Genomic DNA, 25,300 nt, shown 5'->3' on the forward strand with positions numbered 1-25,300 from the left:
TAATCTTCCCTATTTGAATAGTGTTCCCCTGTTTGGTCTCAAGCAGTTGGTTCATATCTTAAATTATTGTAATTATGCTGCTGAATAATTGGATATATAAATTCAATCTTAGTGCAAATACTTTCTTGAGCATGCTGGACATAACCTAACCTCTTATCTTATTTACTTGGTTAACTATCTTATTTGTTGCCTTGTCTTACGTCCTTTTCTTTGTTACATTTCTGTCATAATTTACTTTTCAGTATCATGTTTGCTTTTAAATTGCGTTCCCTATTAGGCCCCTGGGGTTTGTAGCTTTCTGCTTTTCCAACTAGGATTGCAGCTTGGATGATAATGATAGTAATGAGACTTTTTTAGAGAAGTACCAGCAGAATGTACACATAACACATAAATAGTAAATTTATAAATGTGTTTGAATTTGTTTGCTATCAAATTATGCACAACCATAGATATTAGTTTTGAAAGGTATGTACTTGAAATATAATTCAAATTATTACCATGAACAACAAGAAGTGAGGCCAAAGAGCAAGTTTCAGAATAAAACATTTGGGAAATAGGATTTGAGAATATGATAGGGATTGGCAATCAAGTTAGGGAAGTACCACAAATCTCTTTGGCAGAGAGGAAATACCTGATGGAGACATAACATTTGGGACAACACTATGAACAGGGGAAGGAATAGATGAAGCATCCTTAACTAACAATTCTGCTTGTACATTTAACTTAATTTGGAATGTTACCCAGTAATATACCAGCATTGAATGCATATTGATAAACTGTTGGAAAATGGAACTGAAAGTTCCAACCAAACAACTAATGTTTAGCAGAATTCTACTTTGCTTTTTGTCTCAATCGATATTATGGGGATAGTGGCAGACCACTTTAAATAGACAAAACAGAGACCATGTTGAATCATTCATTACAAATGTTAGAGTGCTATATACCTTAGTAAAGCTTATACATGAAACATTTCAAATAATATATTCTACATATTCTTCTGATAAACCTATCAATGTGAATGTACTGTAATTCAATATTCAAGAAATAACTGTTTTCTACATTAATCCTCAGTAAACCATATTACTCTAGTAAAATACATATACTTTTTAACTACTATTTCTACAATAGAATGCTACAGGTTTAAAGAGGTTAAAGATACAATCCAACTGCTATTTTAGAAGATTCACCTACATAACTACAAGGTTAATAAAGTAATTAAAACACTAATTAAAGATGTCAATTACATAACAGAAGGTTTATGTTATGACTGTATGATCTTACTTTCCAACAAACGCTTAGAGTTTTATGTAAACTGGCAATAAGGATTTTCTGCAATGAGGGGTATAAATTACAGCAAGGTGTAATTAAAGAAGCTGGACATCTACGAAGGTGGCAAGGCAATAAAAGGAACAGGTGAAAAGTAAAAGGGAGAAACCAATGCAGGTGGGGATAGAAGAAATGCCAAAGAACTCAGTACAATCTACAGTTAACCAAAGAGGACAGGTTCTTGAATACTTGATAACAGGATGAACTATACTCGTATATGTGCTGGACTGGCGAAAAATTCTTTGAGAAACACTTACGATTAACAAGACTTATGAAAGACTGCAACATAATAGTCCCTGATCAGCACTGGCATCCCTGCTACAGTGTGTCTTGTGTAATGCACTGTATGCATTACTAAAGGTTCCTTGCACCATTCATTCACCCCTCAGCTTTATTGTTCTTTGCCTTTTAAATTTTATCCATTTAATTTAGGCTCTTCCCACCTAGTTGTCCAACTTCAACTTTATCCTGCTTTAAACACTTGTCATTGAGAAACCAATTCCTTAATGCCAGCCCTTAGATATGGAGACACGCATGTTCTTTCAAAATCTTTTGACATTTCATTTTCTAAGTGACCTTAAACACCCAGCTTTTAGGTGGATTACAAAATATACCAACATATTCAATAATATACAAATAACTTACAAAATAAGGTCATATGCACCTAAAATACCAACTCCCAGCCCTAACAATATACTGGTGATAACAAGGAAAGTAAAAGGTGCAATTTGGTAAAATATCATTACATATATTACAAATCTTACATGAAGGATTTCATCAGGGTCTGAACTTTCTAGATGATTTCATCATGTTGATTCTCTTCTTGTCCTCCTCAAACCTCTTTCGTAACTGGGCAAGTTCTGAAAAGGAAAAGAACACAAGCCTTACTTTCTGCTTTTTAGTTTTCCCCTGTGCTATTTGGTGTACTATTCCCAATTTTATTGTCTTTCCCAACTGTCACCCCTACTTTATGAATAAGTCTTTGGGACAAGATAAATAACTCGTGGATTGGACCAAAATATAAAATTTACACATGTTGGATGTGTAAATTTGTAAATTCATGGGATCCATGAAGTTTTAACATTCGAAACAAATGTTAAGAGAGAGTAGATGGTAAGATGGAAGAGAATATAAATGTCGATATAGTGAAAAGAATGAAAGAGGTTGCAGCTAGGGCCGAAGGGACGCTGCAAGGAACTTTTGGAATGCTTACAGTGCACTGCAGGAGGAAATAACTCAGTTGCATTAATAAACTACTCCAAATTCTCACAATCTATTTATTCTGCTCTTTATGGTCATGTCTTTTACTTCACCTTAAATAAGGTTTCAAAATTCTTTCCTTACCCAAATCTATTCTTGTTTTGACATTCAGTAATGGGCAAGACATGGTCACTAAGTACGTAAGTTGCCCATCCCAGAGCCTTCCAGAATATAAATAAAGATGCATTTAATCTGTACATCATCATCACCCTTAACTTAGGTTTTCCCTTTACATGAGGGTGAAGCATGTATGTAATGAGTTCCTTCCCTTCTCTTCTGCCTTGAGCACTTCCTGCCTGAATTCCAGGCTTCACTTCTACATTTTTCATATAATTTTATTCCTAGGAATTCTCTACATGAATGGAACCTTAACTCATAGCATGCTAAAACCATCTAAATCTGAGATTTTAAGTTTATTTTCTAATCAAGGGAAGCATCTCTCAGCAACTTTATTTTAATTCTGGTGTATTCACATCATAAACTTCAGCATTTTGTCATCACAACTTTTCAAAATTTCCTCATGTACTCTGTACGCGCTCATGTCTCCATACAATGAAAGTGCAGACCTTATACAAACATCATAGATTTGTCATCTATTAAAGAGTATAGCTATTTGCCACTAGTTCAAGTATTTCTCTTCATTTCATCCACACATTTGCTGGCTTTTCTAACAGCCATCCCAGTACAACGAAAATTAACAAAAATGTTCTATCTTCTACAACCTGCCATTCCACTGTAACTGGGACCTCTTCCCTTTTGCAATCGCCTATACACCTCCCCCTAATATCCACATGGACACTTTACCAACTGGGCTTCATCCTTTGTTTTCTTTCTGTTCATCACTTGCTTTATCTTGTGTACACTGATTTTCAAACCTCACTTTGCCTTTCCCCAGTGCCTTCTTTTCTCTGAATCTGGTGTTACAACTGGTTCATTTAAGTTAAACAGAATATCCTGTGGGTGTAATATGATATTACCAACCTCCTCAGCCCACTGCAACCAACCTCATCAAAAGCTAAAGTTATGGATGAATCCCACCTTGATTATTAAAATAATTCTGTTACAAACAAAAGAGGTCAGTAGAAAAATCAACGACTAAGTTTCTGTTATACATATATACAAATCATACAAGCATATACAGAAAAAAGTTACCAGGAAAAGAATTACATAATATTTCAAATACAAAATACTGTACTAGATACAAGCTAATCAAAAATGAATGGAGATCATAAAAAATGGCAATTCATTTAGTTAGTTACTTGTCAAGTGGCAAGGGTGAATCAATGAACATTGACGTCATTCACAATACAACTTTAATTGGCTAACCTTGGATTCAACCTGGATCCTCTGCTCTGACATACAAATAATTGGAGTAAAATAATGGTACTGCATTTTGTTTAAATACAGAAAAGGGAATATGAATGGACTCCCACTCAAATTATGTAATCAATAACTTCAAATGATAGGGTGTTCCAAAAATTCACTAAAGAACGTATTTACTCGAGTGCCTGTTTCCCCACTGATTTTTAGAATCTTGTAGGACATTTTATTTTCAGCAGAAGTTACTGATGTAGAGTAACATTCTATTTCTGGATTAATGAAAGACTGGCCAATAATCAAGCTGCATGGGTCATGTTCTCAAATATAAAATCACATTGATTTTATATTTACAACATTGATATTCAATGTGTTTACAAAGATCTGCAATGCTTGATATACTGCTCTGTGACTACATATTTATTTCTTTCTATCACCAAAATATGAATTTTTCCCAGTTATTTCCTTTCTTATTCTTATTAATTTCCCTCTTTATAAGCCACTTCCATGTGATTACTACTCATACAGTGATGTGCACTATATTTCTTAAGAAAAAATCAATTTTCTGAAGTGCCATAGAGTTCTGAAGATACCTGTGCAAAAAGCATCTTCATTTTCAACTAACATTGAAGTTCTCAAAATCTGTCCAATTCTGAGGGATTGCAATTCAACCAACGACAGACACAAAATGGCATACATAAACCATACTCACTGTCAATTTTCCTCTGTCTTTGTTGGAAGCCATAAAATTTCACCAGTTCAATCTCCTTCTTCTTCTTCTTCTTCCTCTTAGTTTTCTTCTTAAATTCAGTCTCTTTCAGTAATTTTGGCTTTTGAACTTTCCTGAAACATAAGGAATTTCCATCTTACTATAATAAAGAAATAACATATCAAGCAAAGACAATCTACTCATACAATAATATTGACTAAAATAGAGGCAAAGGCAGAACAATTCATAATCTATATGCTCGAGTAATAACTTGCAACAGTTCATGTCAAAGAATGATATAATATGTAAATATTATTAAAGGAATAAATCTAAAATCAAAGAATGAAAACAACTAATACACAATTCACACCAACCAGAAATTGAAATCTGACATGACAAAATTTTTGTACTTATGTTGATTTGTTTACAAAGCATTCATCTACAATTTAAACTACATAGTAAATCATACTATTTGGTTTTGGGTTGAAATATCAATACCCATTATTTTAAAATTCACTGAAGTCACAACAAACCTCTGTTCATCACAAAGGTCTTTAACCGAGTGACAGCTTTCAAGTTCAAATCATATGATTATATACATGAATTCACTGGATAATCTTCTTGCAATACCTAAATCTGGAAATATATGAAGTTCTTTTCAGTTCAAAGAGATGATGATCCTCCCTCTGATCTGGTTGAACTTCTGCTACTTATTATAATGATATTGCTTCATTGCCTTCTGTTTGTACTTTTCATCTTCACCAGCTCTCTAAATCCTTTAACTGTACCTAGTTTTACTTTAATTTAAAATATTCTTTGATTTCACTCAATTTTATGAAATTTAGGCTGTCAAACCAAGTATTGGGTTACTTTCAGCCATTCAGTGCTGAAGACACTGAATAGAGGGAGTTGGTGCAGTTGGGTAGCAAGACAGAGATCCAGATAATATAGATTAAGTAGTACATGGCTTTAAAGTTGGAACTGGAGACAAGCCAACAGTTGCACTAAGAAGTAACAGTTACAGAGGTTAAACAGCTAGACAGATAAAAGGAAGTAGAACTGGAGGTAAAGTAAAAGGCTAAAATTTGGCTACAGCTAGGAGCTGAAGGGATGCTGCAAACATCCTTTAATAATGTCTAAAGTAAACCTTGCGAGTTGCACTGGTGATACTAACCACCTACAGGGTCAAATGATGAAAAATCCTTTGGGTGAGCCTTTTGAGTCAAGAAACAACTCAGTGATCTTGTCAGGCTATTTCATAATAATAATAATAATAATAATAATAATAATAATAATAATAATAATAATAATAATAATAATAATAATAATAATAATAATAATAATAATAATAATAATACTTTATTAAAAGTAATGGCTACTTCAGCAGCGTTACACTTCTAGAGATTCTTCTCTATTTTCCGAATAGCGACTTTTTCCGTGCTACTTAAGACAGGCTAGTAGAGCGCCTGTAGAGGTCATGATCAAATACAGTCAAAATTGGTGTATATATTTGAATTTTACAGATAAACTATGATACCATAGTCATCAAAGTCATTAATGATATCTCTCTCTCTCTCTCTTTCTTGAAGCAAGCGAGCTTTCGTCTGAATTTTACAGATAAACTATGATACCATAGTCATCAAAGTCATTAATGATATCTCTCTCCTCTCTCTCGTCTTCTCTCTCTCTCTCTTTCTTTTCTTGAAGCAGGGGCGAGCTTTCGTTTGGAGCGCCAGACTCCTCGGGCTGGGAAGCTGAGGGTGGACTGATCTTGGAGTGGTGTCCGTTCAATAGTAGATCAGCATGGGGCAGACCCCCTGCTGTCAACCCCAAATATAAAGGAGGACAGACAACACTCCAAGATCAGTCCACCCTCAGCTTCCCAGCCCGAGGATGTCTGGCAGCTCCAAACGAAAGCTCGCCTGCTTCAAGAAAGAGAGAGAGAGAGAGAGAGAGAGAGAGAGAGAGAGAGAGAGAGAGAGAGAGAGAGAGAGATATCATTAATGACTTTGATGACTATGGTATCATAGTTTATCTGTAAAATTCAAATATATACACCTATTTTGACTGTATTTGATCATGACCTCTATAGGCGCTCTACTAGCCTGTCTAAGTAGCACAGAAAAAGCCGCTATTCGGAAAATAGAGAAGAATCTCTACAAGTGTAACGCTGCTGAAGTAGCGAATACTTTTAATAAAGTATGCTTTGAGAGAGGGTTTGCTTCCTAAACAATAATAATAATCAACCAAACAAAAACTTCTTTCAGTTTTCTTCTGAAGATTGAAAAAGAAACCCACAAAATCACTTTGTAACTTGTTTACTTCCAAGTATTTACATTTAGAAGTAAACAAGTTACAAAGTGATTTTGTGGGTTTCTTTTTCAATAATAATAATAATACCTTCCACTGTCATAACCTTGGGTCTTGATCAGTGTTGTATAGTCCATGAGCCAGACCACATTTATTTACCCCAAAGAGTGCAAAAGGTTTGAGGATATATTTTGTTTCTACACAACTAAAGAGTCTCAGAAAAGCAAGCCTTACAGAATTCCAGTGGTGGATGTGTCTTATATGACATCACCAACATGGCCACCAGGTGCACATGACCCGACCCGAAAACATAAGACCATAGCTCCTCTAATTACCCTATACAAATGGGATTTTTTTTAAATGTTCCCAATAAAATTTAGAATCTTTTTTGTTTCAATACATGTTCACTTATCTGTAACATTTTTTTCTGGAAATTGTACTCAAACATAAAAAATTGTAGCTGGCTGGTGACAAGTATAAAGTTTTAACGTGAATTTACTTGAAAACCAAAAGATTTTTGAAAAAATGGACATGTACAAAAAAGTTTTGTCTCTTCATGAAGATTCAGAAAATTTATATCATAAGCAGGTTTAGATGACTGGTATTTGGCAAAAAGATCAAATTCTTGTTACAGTCAAGATAACAAGGTAGTGAAATCGTGCCTCAGGCCATTGGTATGCTGTACGGTGGTTCGCATCAGAATACCGAGATGCTTAAGTCTGCTGTAATTGATAAGCCAGTCTGTAATATGAAGATTCATTTGTCTAAGAAATTGAACTCCCAGAAATATAGTCCTAAAATCCCTAATAAAGGTAATTAATTAGCTTGAGCAAGTGTGATTTAGCTTTTTTTGTCCACTCTGTCTAATTTGCTTTTAATGTCTTCGTTGCCAGTGTATATACAATTGCAGTACTACTGTCATCAGAATAAATGTCTCTTTCTTCATCATCACTGTCAAAGTCCTCTTCAGTGACAGTAAAGATGGACCATCATACCATTGTATGTGATATACATCATTTTCTAGATACCATCCACGTTAAGTGGGATCAAGACCGTCATGTGGTTTCTGACACTGCTCTCTTCCACAGCCATGAAACAACATTGCTTCTTTTAATTTTCTGCAACAAAGGAGATTTAGAGGGAGGCAGCATCGCTGAATCAATACCTTTAACTTATGAAGAGTTGATAGACTGGCACTTAAGTGTACTTTTTTCATGAATAAACTGTATCTCACATCAGATACCAAGGAGTACTCGCTTGACCATACAGAACACATACATATTTCCCCTGTCCAGTATCTTGTTCATCATTCAGCGAAGTGATTCTCCTAGCTGACTTAGTATTCCTTGATATTCAAGATTCTTCCGCATAATTTCAAAAGGTTTGACCATACTCTTTCTTACAAATGATGCTACAAAGTTGGACCCTGTCAAGGCATGGTAGCTAGGCAAAGCCTCTATCAAATCACAGTTAAGATCCTTTACAATGCGTGTGACACTGATCATCCATCTAGTGTTATTTGAAGATGCATCACAATCAAGCCAGATATGATCTTGGGGGAACTTTTCTGATGGTATATTATAAGTAAACACATTGGTGTTATCTGTTCTTACCAGGATATTTTTGTTATGGTCATCACCACCGGATAATTGGTGAATATGGCACAGTATCCTGTGTCTACCTCTTGACGGTGGCAAGCAAAGTCAAGTGCTTCTGATACTTGTACATTAGTTTCTACTGTATTTAGTTTCTACTTCAATCTAGAGAGTATTTTTTCCAAGAGGAGCAGCATATCTCTCAATTTTTCCACTCTTTACACTGAAAAGATATCAGTGATGTTTTAAATTGTTCATTTCTAAATGCATCTAATGACTTTTTGGGGGTTTACTGATCTTTCCTGTTACCTCAATGTTACCATTTGGCACAACTGACTGCTGTCCATGTTCACAGTCTTTTATAGTGTGGTAGCCATATGAATCAAACAGTATCTGTATTTCCTTCGAAGTGGTACAGCAAACAGTGATCTCCAGCAATTTTTGTCTAAGAGTTCCATATGTTTCTAGCATTTTCAAAGTATGCAACAAGAACATGACATCATGAATGGCCATGTCTGTGTCCATTTGATCTCTTTCCTTGATGTGACTTTCTTGTAAATCAGGCCTTGAATCTGGAGCTTTAGTGATATCACTGCTTCTGCTTGCAAGCAAGTTACTCACTACCCTACCTCTTAATGACCTGATCATCCAACAGGATCTAGCTGGGTGAAAATTTGTAAATGCCGTGAAGCTAGGGAACCTCAAGGCAGCATCAACGTTAACAGTTTGTTCCCATGTCATATTGACTTCTACTCTTGGAAAATTGTTTCCATAATGTTTTAAATGCAAACCTCCTTGCCAAAGTGCATGTCTCACTTATGGAGATTCTGCTCGTATGTTGAGTTGTGGTAGAATAAAAATTTTGGGTTTGTGTGAATGTGAATGACCGTAGATTTTTTCGTCGTTATATTTTGTTTGTGGTTGTTAGGTTGATTAGGTTAAGCAATTTTTAAACTGTAGTTTTAGGATTTAGTTATTTTATTTACCATGTTTTTTAATTTATGTTTGGCTTGTGGGTGAGGGATTATTTAATATTAATGTTTGTCTTTTCTTTTTTCATTGCAGTTTGGTAGATGGGAATGAGTAAAGGCTGAGGCTCCCTCTCCTGTACTTAATGGTGGAAGCTGAGAGTTTTGCCAGTTGGTTGTGGTCTTTTTTTTTTTTTTGTTTTTTTTTTTTTTTTCTGAGCCCAACGGCAAAGTGGTAGCATGCTGGCTAGGCTGATGGCCTTACAAGTTTATGGCTGCTGAGTTGGAGAAGACTTTGCTGGAGTGCAATTGGGAACTGGAATCAATTGGGAACTGGAATCAAACCTTCAGAAACAACAGGCTGTCATTGACGATCAGCTTCAAGAATTTGAGTACTACTTGAGCAAGCAGACAGCGGCCTTGAGTGAGGTCAATGATTCCAGGCTACACATCTACAACCAGCTGGAAATATCGATTCAGGAACTAGGAAAGAACCAAAGGCTCTCGGCAGAAAGAGCTGCTGACAAGAGGAAAATCAAAGTTTATGCAGTATCATTGCAATATTAGGATTAAGGAATTACATTTAGGTTCTTAGGTGGTCGGGATAACATTACGTTAAGCTTAGTTAAGTATCAGAGGATTCAATTAAGTTGCATACTGTGAAATTAATTTCAGTAAATTAGGTTAAGGAGAATCAGAATTTATTTAACAATCCTTTCAAAATCTGTTCCCATTAGTATCCTGCCCCATTTGTGTAACTTGAAAAGCCCTAACAAAGTTTTTGCAGATATAGTCATCCATTGAACATAGTATAGTCTTTTGCCCCAGAGAAAAATGGTGGAACAACAAAGCTAGGGCTGCAAAGACGAAAGCAGAGATTTACCCAGCAGAAAAAAAGTGCACAAATAAAAATTCAGGGCAAAATAAAGTTTGGAAATCATATGAATTATTGAAATGGGAAAGGCACACAGAACAAGCTTTATATACACTGGCAATAAAGAGTAAAAGCAAATTAGAGGGAAAAAAAAAAGTAAACTGCATTTGCTCAAGCTGATTACCCTTAATAGGAATTGGAAGATTATATTTCTGATTGAGTTCGATTTCCAAGACCCTAAATGAATCTTTATTTTATAGATTGGCTTAACAATTGCATCATACTTAAGCATCTCGGTATTCTGATGTGCAGCGCCATACTATATACCATTGGCCTGAGGCATGATTTCACTACCTCATTACCTTCAGTAACGAGAATTTATTTCTTTTGCCCAATACTGCTCATCTAAACTTTCTATGATATACATTTTTGGAACATTCATGAAAAGAGAAAATTTTTACTTGTGAATTTTTTCATAAATCTCTTAATTTTTGAGAAAATTCACATTAAACTTTACACTTGACACCAGCTAGTGCCCATTTTTTATGTTTGAGTACAACTTCCAGAAAAAAATGTTACAGATACATGAATATGTACAGAGAAAAAACTCTAAATTTACATTTTCATTATACAGATAAATAAAGTACATTTATAATACCTGAACCCTACTTTCAACTGACCTGAATTCTGAGAAACAAAAAATAAAAATACATATGAGAATACATACTTTGAGGTTACTGTAACCCATCCATCTTTATCAGGTTCATCTTCCTTGGCTGAATTCTTCACTTGCGATTTTTCTTTCTCATAGTTTTCCATTACAGCTTTAATCTCTTCACCGAGATCTTCTGGGCTAATGTACTGGCTGTTATACTCTTGGTGCCATTCTGAAAATACATGTTAATATTTGTTTCACTCTGAAACTGGAAAATTTTCTGGTCACAGCAAATCATAAACAAATACTATACAGTTTCATTTAATGACCAGAAAATTTTAATTACTAACCCATGCTTCACAAATGCTGTACCTTTCCTCATCATCCATAATTAAAATACCGTAAATAATGTGCTGTGACCCTAGTGGAGAAAGTCCTCTCTCTCATTCTATAAGGCAATTATTTTTTGTTTGCATGGCAATACACAACCTAGAATTTATTCAGTGGGAAAGAAAGACGAGAACACCTTCAAAACAGTTTCATATGTTCATGCCTGTTACAAAGGAGGTAATAAACAGTTGCACACTCAAAGTCCTTGATTAGCAACGTATTCATTATCATTCACTATATTTGCACAGTAGCAGGTACCATCTCACTCTTGCTGGTAGAATAAACAATGACAAATGCATAGCCTCAAACACTTTGCATTTGACTAAAATTCCAAGACTATTACGAAAGACTCAAACTGAATCTGAATGTAGGGAATACCTGCTTCATTACCACTTCGAGTAATGTCTTTTCGATAAGAGGGCACAGAATTGAATCTTTTTAGAGAATAGTATCTTCTTGAGGTGCTGACTGGGGATGACAGGGTGTCTTTATTCAAGCCGCAATCTTATTAATATGGCTTGGAGTAAAGTAGTATGTTCCACACAATCTGGAAGGTCTAGATAACTTCAACATAGAATTGAACTAGTGACAATATTACTATATAACTTAGACTATCAGCATAGAATTCTTGAGTCAGGTATTTCTTCCAAACTTATTTTTTTAAACTTATTTTCTTACCCTACATATTCTCACTTTTCTACCTTATTTTTCTCATACAATTATATGTCTTTGAATGAAATAATAAAGGATTATGAATGATTAATAAAAGATGTGAGTGAATTTTATTTCAAGTTTATTTTTTATTGTATCTTTCATAACCATCAAGCAAAGCCCTAAATGTCCCTTGGGGTTATGGTAATTAAACTACCCAACCTTAGGCCTTGCTGGTGACTTCCTAGTAACAGGATGGTGGACTGATAGGATAAAATGAAAACTGATAGAATCAGAGTCATGGCCAATTTCAATACAGACTACACTGGAATAGGAGTTAACTCTCAAAGTTTTCTCATACTGTAGTTCAAGTGGTCAAGTTTAAGAAGTTAGGACATGTAAGTAAATAATGATTACCTTTTGGTACCTAGATTTGTAATATCTTCTTGTCTCTCAGAAAAACACAGTCCACAATCACGAGGAATCACATTTTACTTTTTTCTCTTCATAACAAACCAATTGTAGTGGTTAGACCAATTAATTTGACTGAGATCCAATCATGACTTTACTCAGTTTGGAAATTTGCTGGGCATCTACCACAGATAATCCTTCCTTGGAAGGAATGCTACATAACCAAATTAAAAGGTTCAGGACATAACAGTTGGGATAAAACCTATTAAAACCTATCAAGTATGAATACCATACAAATCTGAGCCAATTTTTTTCATGGCTAAAAATCTGAGGTCGTAACAATAGGTAATTTTCAAGTGCCTGGCTGGAACTGGTTAAACAAGGATAATTTTCAAGTGCCTAGCTGGAACCGGTTAAACAATCAGATTGTTAAGCAAGGAATCTGTGAAATCTGGCAATGCGTGCGCATATTGGGTGAAAGCTCAACTGTTATGTCCTGAACCTTTATATCTGGTTGTTATGCAGCATTCCTTCCAAGGAGGGATTATCCATGGTAGATGCCCAGCAAATTTTCAAACTGAGTAAAGTCATGGTTGGATCTCAGTCAAACTAATTGGTCTAACCACTACAATTGGTTTGTTATGAAGGGAAACAAGTAAAATGTGATTCCTTGTGATTGTGGACTGTGTTTTTCTGGTGCAAATGTCCACTTGGGAGCGAAAAACCTTCCCGAGAAGGAGAAGCCGACTTCTTACAGTGTTCCCGCTTCCAGGTACAGATTAGAGATACAGTTGACCCCCGTATTTGTGTTCCTGGCATTCGCGGATTTCTCTACGGACCATATCTACCCATTATTCGCGGGAAATTCGCATATTCGCAGCATTTTTTTATGAGAAATACCATAAATTCCTTTTTTTATCAATTTCATCATAAAATGGACTTTTTGTGATAAAACTATTAAAAAAACCAGGTATAAACATTTAAAGTAGGTTCTTCTTCAGTTTTAACTGACAAAATGGCCAGTTTTAAGCATTTTTATAGGGGTTTTCAAATATTTGCGGGGGTGTCTGGTACGTATCCCCCTGTTGAATACGGGGGGAACACTGTAGTTACAAAATTTGCACAGCACCTACTGCAAGTCAAATTGGGATCTGTAACAGAAGCTAAAAACCTGGAACATGGAAATCCCTGAACTCCCGGACACATACATAAACAGGGCCCAGAACTCTTGGAGGAATCCATGATCAAAAGGACGGATGGACACACACACACACACACACACACTCTAAAATGCAAAGAAATAAAGGGCAAACAAAGCAACCTGCTTGGGAAAGAGAGCAAAATGTGGCTCCTCTCCAAGGCGATCAACAAGAGACTGATGCGTCACAAGGTTCCAAGCCGAGTTGGTGACCAACTTCTACCTCGTATACACATGAGTTGCCAGATGCCACAGATTCCTTGCTTTACAATCTTTGATTGTTTTTTAACCAGTTTCCCGCTGGGGCTAGATTATCCTGTTGTTATGACCGAAGGTTTGTTCTGCATATGAACAAGCATTAACTTTTATACATACTCTTATTAACCTGCGCTCTCTTACTCTCCGTCTCCCTCTTTTTTTCTGAATGTTTTCATCTAAAATGTTCTGAGCTAAGATGCTAAAAAAAAGAAATAAAGTGTGTAGCATTCCTATGTATGGTTTGAATGCTACATTACTTAACATACCTTGCAAACGTATAAATATGTGGGCATTCTCAGTTACATTATTTTGATGGTCTATTGCCAAGCTACCTTTTTAGAACTGCTGTTTTTTGCAGATAACTAAAAAAAATTAATGATTTAAAGTAGTACAGGTTAGGCAAACTTAAAAGCTATATGAAATTACAGTGTTAGCTATTTGCGTCAGTTGCATGTTATCTTAATTGTTCAAGTATAGGTTATGCAGTGAGGTCATCGCTGCTTATCAGATTTCAACACTTACTGGATGGTCAAGCCCCAAAATCCCCAGTGAGTTTAGATGTTACTATAACCTTACAGTTCCATGACCCTGTGGTAGGGGTGTAAAAATATGTACTACCACTGTAGGTACTGCGTGTGGTAAAAGGTGACTAAAGGGGCAGCTGCTGCCTTGCAGTCTTACTTTTTAGTAAAAACCTAGGCCCACTGCCAATAAATGAGGAACTGCTTCCTTGCAGTCTTATTTTTTTAGTAAAAGGCTAGGCCCATTGCCAATAACTGTGGAAACTGCTGCTTTGCAGGTGGACTTTCTAGTCACAGGCAAGGCCCACCGCCAATAAATGTGGTTGATGACAGCAAGGACATGCGGTTGTAAAAATCCCTTTGCCAAAAAATAAACCATGCCTGATGTTGGTGGAGGATGATGCCTTTGATAAACGGCAGTGGAGAAGGTGCATCAGGCAACCAACCCCTTAATGTAAGGATAATAGTGGGAAAGAAGATAATCTTATAGTTCCATGGGCAAAGAAAAATACAATTTACAATAAGAACTTGTATAAGTAATGCACAGTCTCAGAAAAAAAACAGAACAGAAACTAATAACTTGTATAAGGACAATTTTTTTATTCTGTTTCAAGTATTTCTGTTTCAAGTATATCTGTATTCAAACTCCAAAGACTGACTTCAAGAATCAGAGTAACAAATATGACATTTTTATAATGAAATAAGATTTTATGTAAACTTGCCAAGTAGTTACATAGATATAGTTTCTAATCCGTCAACAGGTAGTTTGTTTTTGTCAGGTAATAACCCCCCGCCCCCCCAGCCCAGTATATCGGGGGAGAGAGGAACCAACACCACACGAAAATCAGTTCTTTATGACCTATTATCCATGTGAGGGGAGGAGGGCGGCCTTTGACCATGTAACTACAGGCGGTCCCCGGGTTACGACGGTTCCGGCTTACGACGTTCCGAGGTTACGACGCTTTTTCTTAAATATTCAATGGAAATTCCGTCCTGGGTTACGACGCTTGTTCCGAGGTTACGACGCTGACGCTTCCGACGCTCCGAGTTAACGACGCTTTTAAAAAAACGCATGCTATGATAAAAATCCTTTATAGTTTAGCACAGTACATAATAAAAATATGTTTTTGGTTACATTACAACAAAAATTTTGAGGTTATGATGATTTTTGACACTTTTTTTTTTTTCGTATTTTTTGAATTTTTTTACTGACGCCGCATATGCGGAACTAGTTTGCGGGCGAATGAATACACTAGCTTGGGATGCGCAGTTTAAAACAGTCCAAAAGCGCAAATATAATGAAAAATCATTGCTTGTTTCCAGTACATAATTAAAAAAACTAAGTTTCTGGTTAGATTACAACACAAATTCCAAGGTTACGACGTTTTGTTATGCTTTTTAACGATACCTCATATGCAGAACTAGTTTTTGAGCGGAGGTGCATAAATTAATTAACGCTATTAAACTGTATGGTAAATTGACCGAACAACGACCTCGGACGGTCGAGGACGCCAAGCGTAACAATACGAAAGGACGCCACTTCAATCGCGTGCCTGCCTGCATTCCACTAGGTTGTTTGTGCTGAGACTTGCTGAAATTCCTTGCCATTTTCGCTAATTTACAATGGCTCCTAAACGCCAAAGTACTTCCTCCGATGATAGTTCATCCAAGAAGAGGAAGGTCATCACGATGGAGGTCAAATATGACGTGATAAAGCGTTCGGAGAAGGGAGAAACTAACACCGAAATAGGCCGTTCTTTAGGCTTGAGCAGGACCACGGTGGTAACCATTGTGAAGGATAAGGAACGTATTCTGAAGCACGTTAAGGATGCTGCACCGATGAAGTCAACGGTGATAAACGAGAAGCAACGTAGCCAGAGCATTGTTGAAATGGAGAAATTGCTCATGATCTGGCTGGAGGACCAGAACCAGCGACGTGTTCCGGTGAGCTTAAGTGTGATCCAGGAGAAGGCTAGAGCGCTGCATGAGGCAGTAGTGAAAAAGTTTGGCGAAGGCAGTGCTGGTGGTGAATTTTCCGCGAGTAGAGGTTGGTTTAACCGTTTTAAGGCTCGTGCAAATTTGCATAATGTGAAGCTGCAAGGTGAAGCTGCTAGTGCTGATAGCGAAGCAGCAGAAAGTTTTCCAGGTGGTTTGGCTGAGATAATTAAGGATGGTGGTTACACGGCTGACCAAGTCTTTAATGTGGATGAGACTGGATTATTTTGGAAAAGAATGCCAAATCGAACGTACCTTTCCAAGGAGGAGAAGTCAGCACCTGGCCATAAAGCTGGAAAGGAGCGACTGACTTTGCTGTTTGGGGCCAATGCAAGTGGTGATTTGAAACTGAAGCCCTTGCTGGTGCATTTGGCCGAGAATCCCAGGGCTTCAAGGGCATTTTCAAGAGTCAACTCCCTGTGATTTGGAAAATCTAACAAGAAGGCGTGGGTTACCTTAATGGTCTTCGAAGATTGGTTCAATGACCATTTCGTGCCAGCAGTGGAGCGGTATTTGACTTCGAAGGGTCTGCCTTTTAAGGCCCTCTTAGTCCTGGACAATGCCCCTGGTCACCCTTCAAATTTGAGCGACATGCATCCTAATGTGAAGGTGGTGTACCTCCCACCCAATACCACATCGCTGATACAGCCAATGGACCAGGGAGTAATAGCAAATTTCAAGGCTTACTACCTTAGAAGGACCATACGTTTTGCTTTGAGGGCCATAGAAGCTAACAAGGAGTTGACACTGAAGCAATTCTGGAAGGGCTACAACATTGCAGATGCAGTGAAGAACATTGCAAGTGCTTGGGACGAGGTGAAGACGACCACTTTAAATGGGGCCTGGAGGAAACTGTGTCCACAGTTTGTGCACAGTTTTGAAGGCTTTGACCAGGCAGAAGACGTCGAGACTGTGACGAGGAAGATCGTAGGGCTAAGCAAGAGGCTGCAACTAGATCTTGAACCTGATGATGTAACAGAGCTGCTGGCTTCCCATGGTGGAGAGGAATTGTCTGCAGAGGACTTACTAGAACTTGAACAACAAATGATTGAGGAAGAGGAGGCGGCACCAGAGCCAAAACCCAGGTCATTAACTGTGAAAGGCTTGTCAGAGGGTTTTACTCATCTGGAGAGAGCCTTGGCTTCTTTTGAGGCAGAAGACCCTAACGTTTCTAGGTTTGACAAAATCAAGAGAGGAATCATGGATTTGGTGACTTTCTACAAGGAGACCCTGAAGGAGAAGCAGACGAAGAGAAGTGTGCAGTCCAGGCTTGACACTTTCTTTCACAAGTCTCCAGTACCACCACCTCCCACTCCTAGTCCTGGTAAGGAATTCTGAACTGTTTTACTAATTTATGTGTTTACATAGTGTACATATTAAAATGTGTTAATTTTTTAATGTAACAACTAAATGTAAGAGTAAATTGTAACTTCATTAATTTTCATCATTTGTAATTTTATTGCAGAAGTGGTGACAGTTCCAGATCCCCCTGTACTACCTGTGACAGTTCCAGATCTCCCTGTACTACCTGTGACAGTTCCAGATCTCCCTGTACTACCTGTGACAGTTCCAGATCCCCTGTACCTGGACCCTCTGTATCAGCCCGCCCACCTGCACGTGTACAATCAGGTAAGCAATTTCATTTTTCTCATTTTCATGTTGGAAATTGTTTACACCCTACATACATACGTACACTAACTTACATAGTGGTACAATGTGTTTGATGTTGCATAACCTTATTATTTTTTTTTTTTTCCATTTCAGACCCCTTTGATAGTGACAGTGACCCAGATGACCCTGAGCCTTTCCATGGTTTTGATGCCTCGCCCTATACATCAGGTAAGGAATCCTTAACAAATTTGTATAAAATGTTTTATAAATTGCTAATAGACATTTTATTAAAAGTGTACATATGCTACAATTACATCCACCTTATAATATATTTATGTACCCTATCATTCTTTCCAGATGTAGATGTTCCCTCATCAGTTGATACAAGTATCACCTCCCCAGAGCCCAAATCAGTTGATACGAGTAGTATCACCTCTCCCATTCCTTCAGGTAAAAGAATTCTTCATTTTTTATATTGAACATACGTATTACACACTACATATGTCAAACAGTAATAACATGTGCAGTAGTTACAGTAGTAGTAACTATCATTTTATATATTTTTTATCATTCCAGACTCCCAAGCACCTGCCCATCCCACTCCATAGCCCAGCCACCCACTCTCATGTACCATATGACCATCCCAGTAAGCAAGCCAACCACTAGAATTTGGTAAGGACATTTTTTTTATTAATGTTTTAATATTACATATGTAATAACCATGTTATGTATGTAACATACATACTATAATCATATGTACTATTACATTATCATTCCAGATTGGCATGCACCTGTGACTTACATAAACCAGACCTCTACATAGCCTACATGTCTTCATTTTGCTGGAGGTAAGGAATTCTCAGTTGTGTTTAATGTTTGCATACGTACAATAAATTTTGTACACCTAAGTGGTTACATACTGTCCTTTAATATTAATTCTTCATTCCAGACTGCCCATCATCCTAGCCTGTTATCTGTGATAAAGCACACTGAAGTTAGGTTTGGAATGCATCCTTATCATGAATGCTCTACACCTCCACCTCCATCTCCCACAACCTAGGTAACAGCTTTGAGACTCACTAAAAGTTGGTAAGTTATGTAAGGAATTTCTAAATTAAGTTTTATACTACATGTTATATGTGATATTAAACCACTGTATGGTGCATATTACTGTATGTAACTTACTATGCATAGAGTACTTACTGACATACTAATTATTTTTTGTACATTCCAGAACCCCCTGAATGATGTAGGCTATGGGGCCACATAAGACTTTGTCCATCCAGGGTTACGATGAATGCAAAATATAAACTAAAGGTAAGGAATTAATTAACATACATTAACTCTTTTAGTACTCTTGATATATCTACAGTAATTAACATATGCATTCACAACTTTCTGTAGTGTATATTTTGTACACTAATTTTGTTACTTTTTCCTTCCAGAACCAACATTTTTCACACAACTCCAGGTTGTTACTACAAGTGTCATCAAGGGATAACTACTACAAGTAGAAGCACCATTTTTGGATGGAAAAAACCCTTCAGGAAAGTATACGTATCACATGTAACATGTAGTGTAACAAAGTATGAACAGTAAGGTTTTTACATACAGTAGTACATATTACATACATACGTACATAACTTTTTTTTACAGGAATTTCCAACCAAGTTTGATTATGTACATATGTACATGTTATAAACCACTGTACGTATGGTTACTGTATGTAACTTACTATATACATAACATGACTTAACTTTGATACTTTTTTGGTACATTCCAGAAAACCAGGACCCCCTCCATGATGCAGGCTATGGGGCCACATAAAACTTTGTCCAGGGTTACTACATAACATAAAGGTAAGGAATTATACATAGTAGTAATTAACATACATTAAGTAAGTTTTATATTACTAAAAAAAAGTGACCAAGATCTCTCACATGGGATAAGTGATCAAGGTCCCTCATGGAATTGGTACTGTACACTCCCTGCTGAACAGGGGGTGTAGACCAATCATTTACAATAATGCATACCAGTTGATATTAAACCACTGTATGGTGCATATTACTGTATGTAACTTACTATGCATAGAGTACTTACTGACAAAATTATTTTTTGTACATTCCAGAACCCCCTGAATGATGTAGGCTATGGGGCCACATAAGACTTTGTCCATCCAGGGTTACGATGAATGCAAAATTTAAACTAAAGGTAAGGAATTAATTAACATACATTAACTAAGTTTTATACATGTTATATATGTGATATTAAACCACTGTATGGTGCATATTACTGTATGTAACTTACTATGCATAGATACTTACGACATACTAATTATTTTTTGTACATTCCAGAAACCCCCTGAAGATGTAGGCTATGGGGCCCACCATAAGACTTTGTCCATCCGGGTTATGATGAATGCAAAATTTAAACTAAAGGTAAGGAATTAATTAACATTACATTAACTAGTTTTATACATGTTCTATATGTGATATTAAACCACTGTAGGTGCATATTACGTATGTAACTTACTATGCATAGAGTACTTACTGACATACTTAATATTTTTTGTACATTCCAGAACCCCCTTTGAATGGATGTATGCTATGGCCACATAAGACTTTGTCCATCCAGGGTTATGATGAATGCAAAATTTAAACTAGCGTACGAATTAATTACATACATTAACTATAGTTGTATATTTACATGTTCATATGTGATATGTGATATTAAACCACTGTATGGTGCATATTACTGTATGTAACTTACTATGCATAGAGTACTTACTGACATACTAATTATTTTTTGTACATTCCAGAACCCCCTGAATGATGTAGGCTATGGGGCCACATAAGACTTTGTCCATCCAGGGTTATGATGAATGCAAAATTTAAACTAAAGGTAAGGAATTAATTAACATACATTAACTTTTTTACTCTTGATATAACTCAAAGTAAGGAATTATAAACTAAAAGTAAGGAATTAATTAACATACATTAACTCTTTTACTCTTGATATCTATAATTTACATATTGTATTCAGGACTTTGTGTAGTATTTTGTACTAATTGTGTTATACTTTTACCTTCCAGAGCTACCAGACTGGGATTTTAGTGTACTCCAGGATCTAACAAATACATACGTACTACTACGAAGTGTGCAATGCATAATATATGTAGTGTATAGTGTTTAGTGTATACCCTAAGGATTAAGTGTAGTACATTGTGCTTTTTAGTGTCACAAGAGTTTAATAAAGAATTATACCTTCAAGAACCATCCTTTGCCATTGGAATAACCACACTACACATCATGTAATCTAATTGCATGTCACACAGGTAAGGTCTCTAACTTTTTCTTAGTTTAAGGCATATTTCCAAGTGTCGTTCCGGCTTACGACGATTTTCGGCTTACGACGCGCCTCAAGAACGGAACCCCCGTCGTAACCCGGGGACTGCCTGTACTTCTTAAGTATATAAAAAATCTTATTTTATTATAAAAATGTCAGTTTTATGTATACAACCTACCAAGTAGATACACAGCTGAATCCCACATTGTAGGAGGTGGGATCCATGGATAGGCACATATCTTTTAAAATTAATGAATATAAAATATGTACTTAGTGCTGGCATCTATGTGAATGCTTGTTGGTTCCTTACCTGTTAAGAGAGCTGAACAAATGATTACTGCCTCTGGAAGTCGCTCATCTTAACTCATACGGACGCGGCGGAATAGCCAGGACTCGTCCTCTAATAAGTGGGATCCATGCAGCTAAGGAATTGTCCGTGGCTAGCATGGTCAACCAAAGGATGCCCCTGCCCAGGGCGCAGTACTGTATAATATCATATTACCAGAGTAAAAATCATACCACCTCCAAAACAATAACAAAATTCATAAACAAATATACACTTGACTGAAGGGTACTCCTAGTATACCAATAGTACCTCCAGGCTCCCCTTAAAACTCAACAACCTTATTCCTACATCCCCCTACCCAATGCTGTGCCAGCCGCTAAATACAGACCCAGGGTACAACAGTTTTCATAAACAGTTTCGATTTTTCACAGGTAATCCGAGGTGAACACTGATTTGCATTTCCAATATGTTGCTTGTATAATCGAATCCAAAGAGAGGTTGTGTTTAAAAGAGAGGGATATTGCCACTGTTCTCACCTCGTGAGCCTTCACTTTTAGTTTATTATATTGTTTCTTTCACTTGGGAATGAGCTTCTACAATGACACTACGTAAAAAAAACGCCAGAGCATTTTTAGACACCAGGCGAGAAGGATTCTTTACCGAACACTACAAACGATCGGACGGGCCCCTAATTTGGTGTGTCCTTTCTAAATAACATTTCAGAGCTCTGACTGGGCAGATAACCTCTCTTCTTCTTCTTCAATTCCTACTAAGTCCGTCCGGTTTTCAATACTGAAAGAACAAGGCCACAGCTTGGAAGGAGTCTGCTTTTTTGCTAAAAATCCCATGGTTAAGGGGGCCAGCCGGAACCCTTATATATGGGGGTATAGGGCAAAAAATGCAGTCATGAAAAAATTCATGGAGCTTCATATGGCAATTGAGAATACATATACAAAATATTTCGTCAAAATTCCTCTTACTTTCGCAGTTACAGGGTAATTAGTAAACGTAACTCAATAAGCCAAAAACATTGATCCGTACAAGAAAATGCAATATTTCTTCTGTTATCGTAAATTTTGATAATTACTATTGTCAAAGATATTGTGACCAATGGCATCTGTAGAGATTCCATGATTCGCAGAAGGGAACAGTCAAGTAACCACAATTCAGTGCGAGCACAAACCCCAAGTAGTCTACAAGTTCGAGTTTCACCTCTGACATTGGCTTGCTTTTACATATATTTATCTTTGTTTCAGGAAGAATTTCATCATGCCAATGAGGAAAAGACATGCAAAACATCTTGCTAACATAAAGACGAAGAAAATTTGCTCTAATATGATTACAGAATATCATAATATACGCGATATTAGCGTAGTTAATGAAGAGAGAGATGGAGGGTTGAGTAGTAACGCCCCCGTCTTGCCTGACGCACACGTCACACTGTGCCAGGCTATGATCTTTGAGCAAAGGGATCTTCATTTATGATAAATTACATAGTTTTGGTTTATTAATACCCAAAAAGGAATATGAAACTCATAATAATCATGATTTATTAACACTGTCTTTGTAAAAAGAGAGTATACACCTTCGAGTTTCACTTCCGACATTCTCTTGCATTTACGTTTGTTTATCTTTGTATCAGCACGAATTTCATCATGCCAAAGAGGAAAATACAAGGAAAACATCTCGCTAACATACAGAAGAAGAAAATTCGCTGTAATAAGCCAAGTTAGTGAAGGAGAGAGAGAGTTGTTTAGGAAGGAGTGCCCCTTCTTGCCTGACGCAGTGCCCCAGGCTATGATATATGAGCAAAGGGATCATAATTTATGATTAAATTATGCTAAATAACATAGTTTTTGTTTATTAATACACAAAAAAGTAATATACATTCATAATAATCATTATTTATTAACATTGTCTTTATAAAAATACAAAGTAAAACTTTGAACGCCGTATCCCAAAACTATACTTATTGACCTTCAAAATCTATCTTCTCACTAAGTTTTAAAGCTAACATTGGAATTTGGTACATATGTAACTCAGAAAGACATTATAGAACAATCAAGTCAAGCCCTTTTTTCCAATTTTTGTTTTGTCTTTTTTTTTTTTTTTCTAATTTATAGGGTTTATTTTTTTACCATAATGAAAAATTCATATATAGCAATAAAATGAGTTTTAGAAAAAACTCTTCACTTGATTGGAGGTCTACATCAAGGTTATATATGGTAGTAATCCCAGGTCTTAATATTAAATATCAAGGGAGGAGATAGAATTTGAAAAAATGAAATTTTCATTAGTAAAATAAAGTTTTATTGTATACTTACCGAACAATTATACAGCCGTGATTTCCACGAGCGGCAGGAGACTAAATTCAAATATAGCGCATAGGCGTCTCCAACACTGGTGGTGATGACGTCATCTCCCTCCACTCGCGGGAGAACCAGGTACAACTGCCCAGGTGAATCCAATTCTTTCTGCCCGTCCATCCACCTAAGGGGAGGAGGGTGGGTATAATCATAATTGTTCGGTAAGTATACAATAAAACTTCATTTTAATAATGAAAATTTAATTTTTATTGTAGTGTCTTACCGAACAATTATACAGCTGATTACACATTGATGGGAAGGTGGGATTCAGTGGACCACTAGTATTTCTAAATGGGTTACATTTATTACAATACCAGTAAACACTCAAGGTGTCTGTTGTACCTTACCTTGTAGGAGAGCTACAGCAGACTGTTACTGCCTCTGGTTGGTGCTCTTCTTACTATTGTAGAGGAATTGGAATTTGACCAAAGTTAGCCTCTACAGGAGTGGAATCCTTCCGTAGTTCAAGCGAGTCAAGGCTGACTGACGGAGGATAGCAACAACAAAGATTGCCCTTGCCCTGGGCTAAGACCAGCAATTCAATCATACAAAACATTTGTCACCAACACCAGATTTAAAAACATATATACCCAACCATTATAAAATCTGACCTAACAGACTGGTGAGTATCCCAGGTACTCAGTACCCCCAGCTTCCCTTGAACTCGACGACTTATTTCAAGGCGAAAAGTTAGCATAGAGGTGACGACCCCTGTGCTGTTTCTCCCAACACCATGCCAAAAACCGCCACCGGACCTAACGTTCTGCAATTCTCGAAAACTGTTTCTATCTCTTTGAGATAATGGCTCGCAAAAACCGAATTCGATCTCCAGAACGTACTCTGAAGAATCGAAGCTAGAGATAAATTCTTTCTAAAAGCTAAAGAAGTTGCCACTGCTCTAACTTTGTGAGCTTTAACTCTCAGAATGGAAAGATTGTCGTTCTCGGACTGCGAGCGAGCTTCCCTGATAAGCTCTCTAATAAAGAACGATATAGCATTCTTAGAAAGAGGACGAGAGGGATTTTGAACCGAGGTCCAGAGCTTAGAAGATTGGCCTCTAACCTCTTTAGTGGCAAGAAGATACTGCTTAATTGCCCTGACTGGACATAAGAGCCTTTCTTCCTCCTCATGTCCAACCAAATCAGATAAGTTCCTAACCACAAAACTCCTCGGCCAAGGATTAGACGGATTCTCGTTTTTGGCTAGAAAGGCCAAAGATACCGAAAACACAGCATTGCCTTGAGAGAAACCGAC

General features: G+C 36.8%; 2 protein-coding genes across 4 annotated transcripts in view; one reads left to right on the forward strand and one right to left on the reverse strand.

Moving 5' to 3' along the window:
* Positions 1–2,053: 2,053 nt before the first annotated feature.
* Positions 2,054–25,300, reverse strand: part of LOC135203141 (ribosomal RNA-processing protein 7 homolog A-like) — a gene marked incomplete in the record, with an annotated part of 68,885 nt that continues 45,638 nt past the window's right edge. Inside the window, 3 exon segments of the mRNA XM_064232812.1 lie at positions 2,054–2,186; positions 4,616–4,746; positions 11,087–11,246. Of these exon segments, the coding sequence (XP_064088882.1) occupies positions 2,104–2,186; positions 4,616–4,746; positions 11,087–11,246 (374 nt within the window).
* Positions 16,875–21,505, forward strand: LOC135203140 (tigger transposable element-derived protein 1-like). Of its 3 annotated transcripts, XM_064232810.1 has the most exons (11): positions 16,875–18,067; positions 18,203–18,277; positions 18,407–18,499; positions 18,626–18,721; positions 18,829–18,897; positions 18,999–19,138; positions 19,284–19,366; positions 19,495–19,908; positions 20,178–20,260; positions 20,868–20,950; positions 21,141–21,505. In XM_064232810.1, exon 1 carries the CDS (start codon positions 16,898–16,900, stop codon positions 17,774–17,776), a length of 879 nt encoding a protein of 292 aa, XP_064088880.1. In that variant the 5' UTR covers positions 16,875–16,897; the 3' UTR covers positions 17,777–18,067; positions 18,203–18,277; positions 18,407–18,499; positions 18,626–18,721; positions 18,829–18,897; positions 18,999–19,138; positions 19,284–19,366; positions 19,495–19,908; positions 20,178–20,260; positions 20,868–20,950; positions 21,141–21,505. The 3 variants fall into 3 exon arrangements, with proteins under 3 accessions (XP_064088880.1, XP_064088879.1, XP_064088881.1); XM_064232809.1 differs by having other exon boundaries at positions 18,829–19,138; XM_064232811.1 differs by lacking the exon at positions 19,495–19,908 and having other exon boundaries at positions 18,829–19,366.

This window comes from Macrobrachium nipponense, chromosome 33, assembly GCF_015104395.2.
Source record: "Macrobrachium nipponense isolate FS-2020 chromosome 33, ASM1510439v2, whole genome shotgun sequence".
NCBI classification, from domain to species: domain Eukaryota; kingdom Metazoa; phylum Arthropoda; class Malacostraca; order Decapoda; family Palaemonidae; genus Macrobrachium; species Macrobrachium nipponense.

Bases quoted from the DNA above. Each gene is read 5' to 3' on its own strand.
- LOC135203140 (XM_064232811.1), top strand. From the start codon at position 16,898: ATGGTCTTCGAAGATTGGTTCAATGACCATTTCGTGCCAGCAGTGGAG.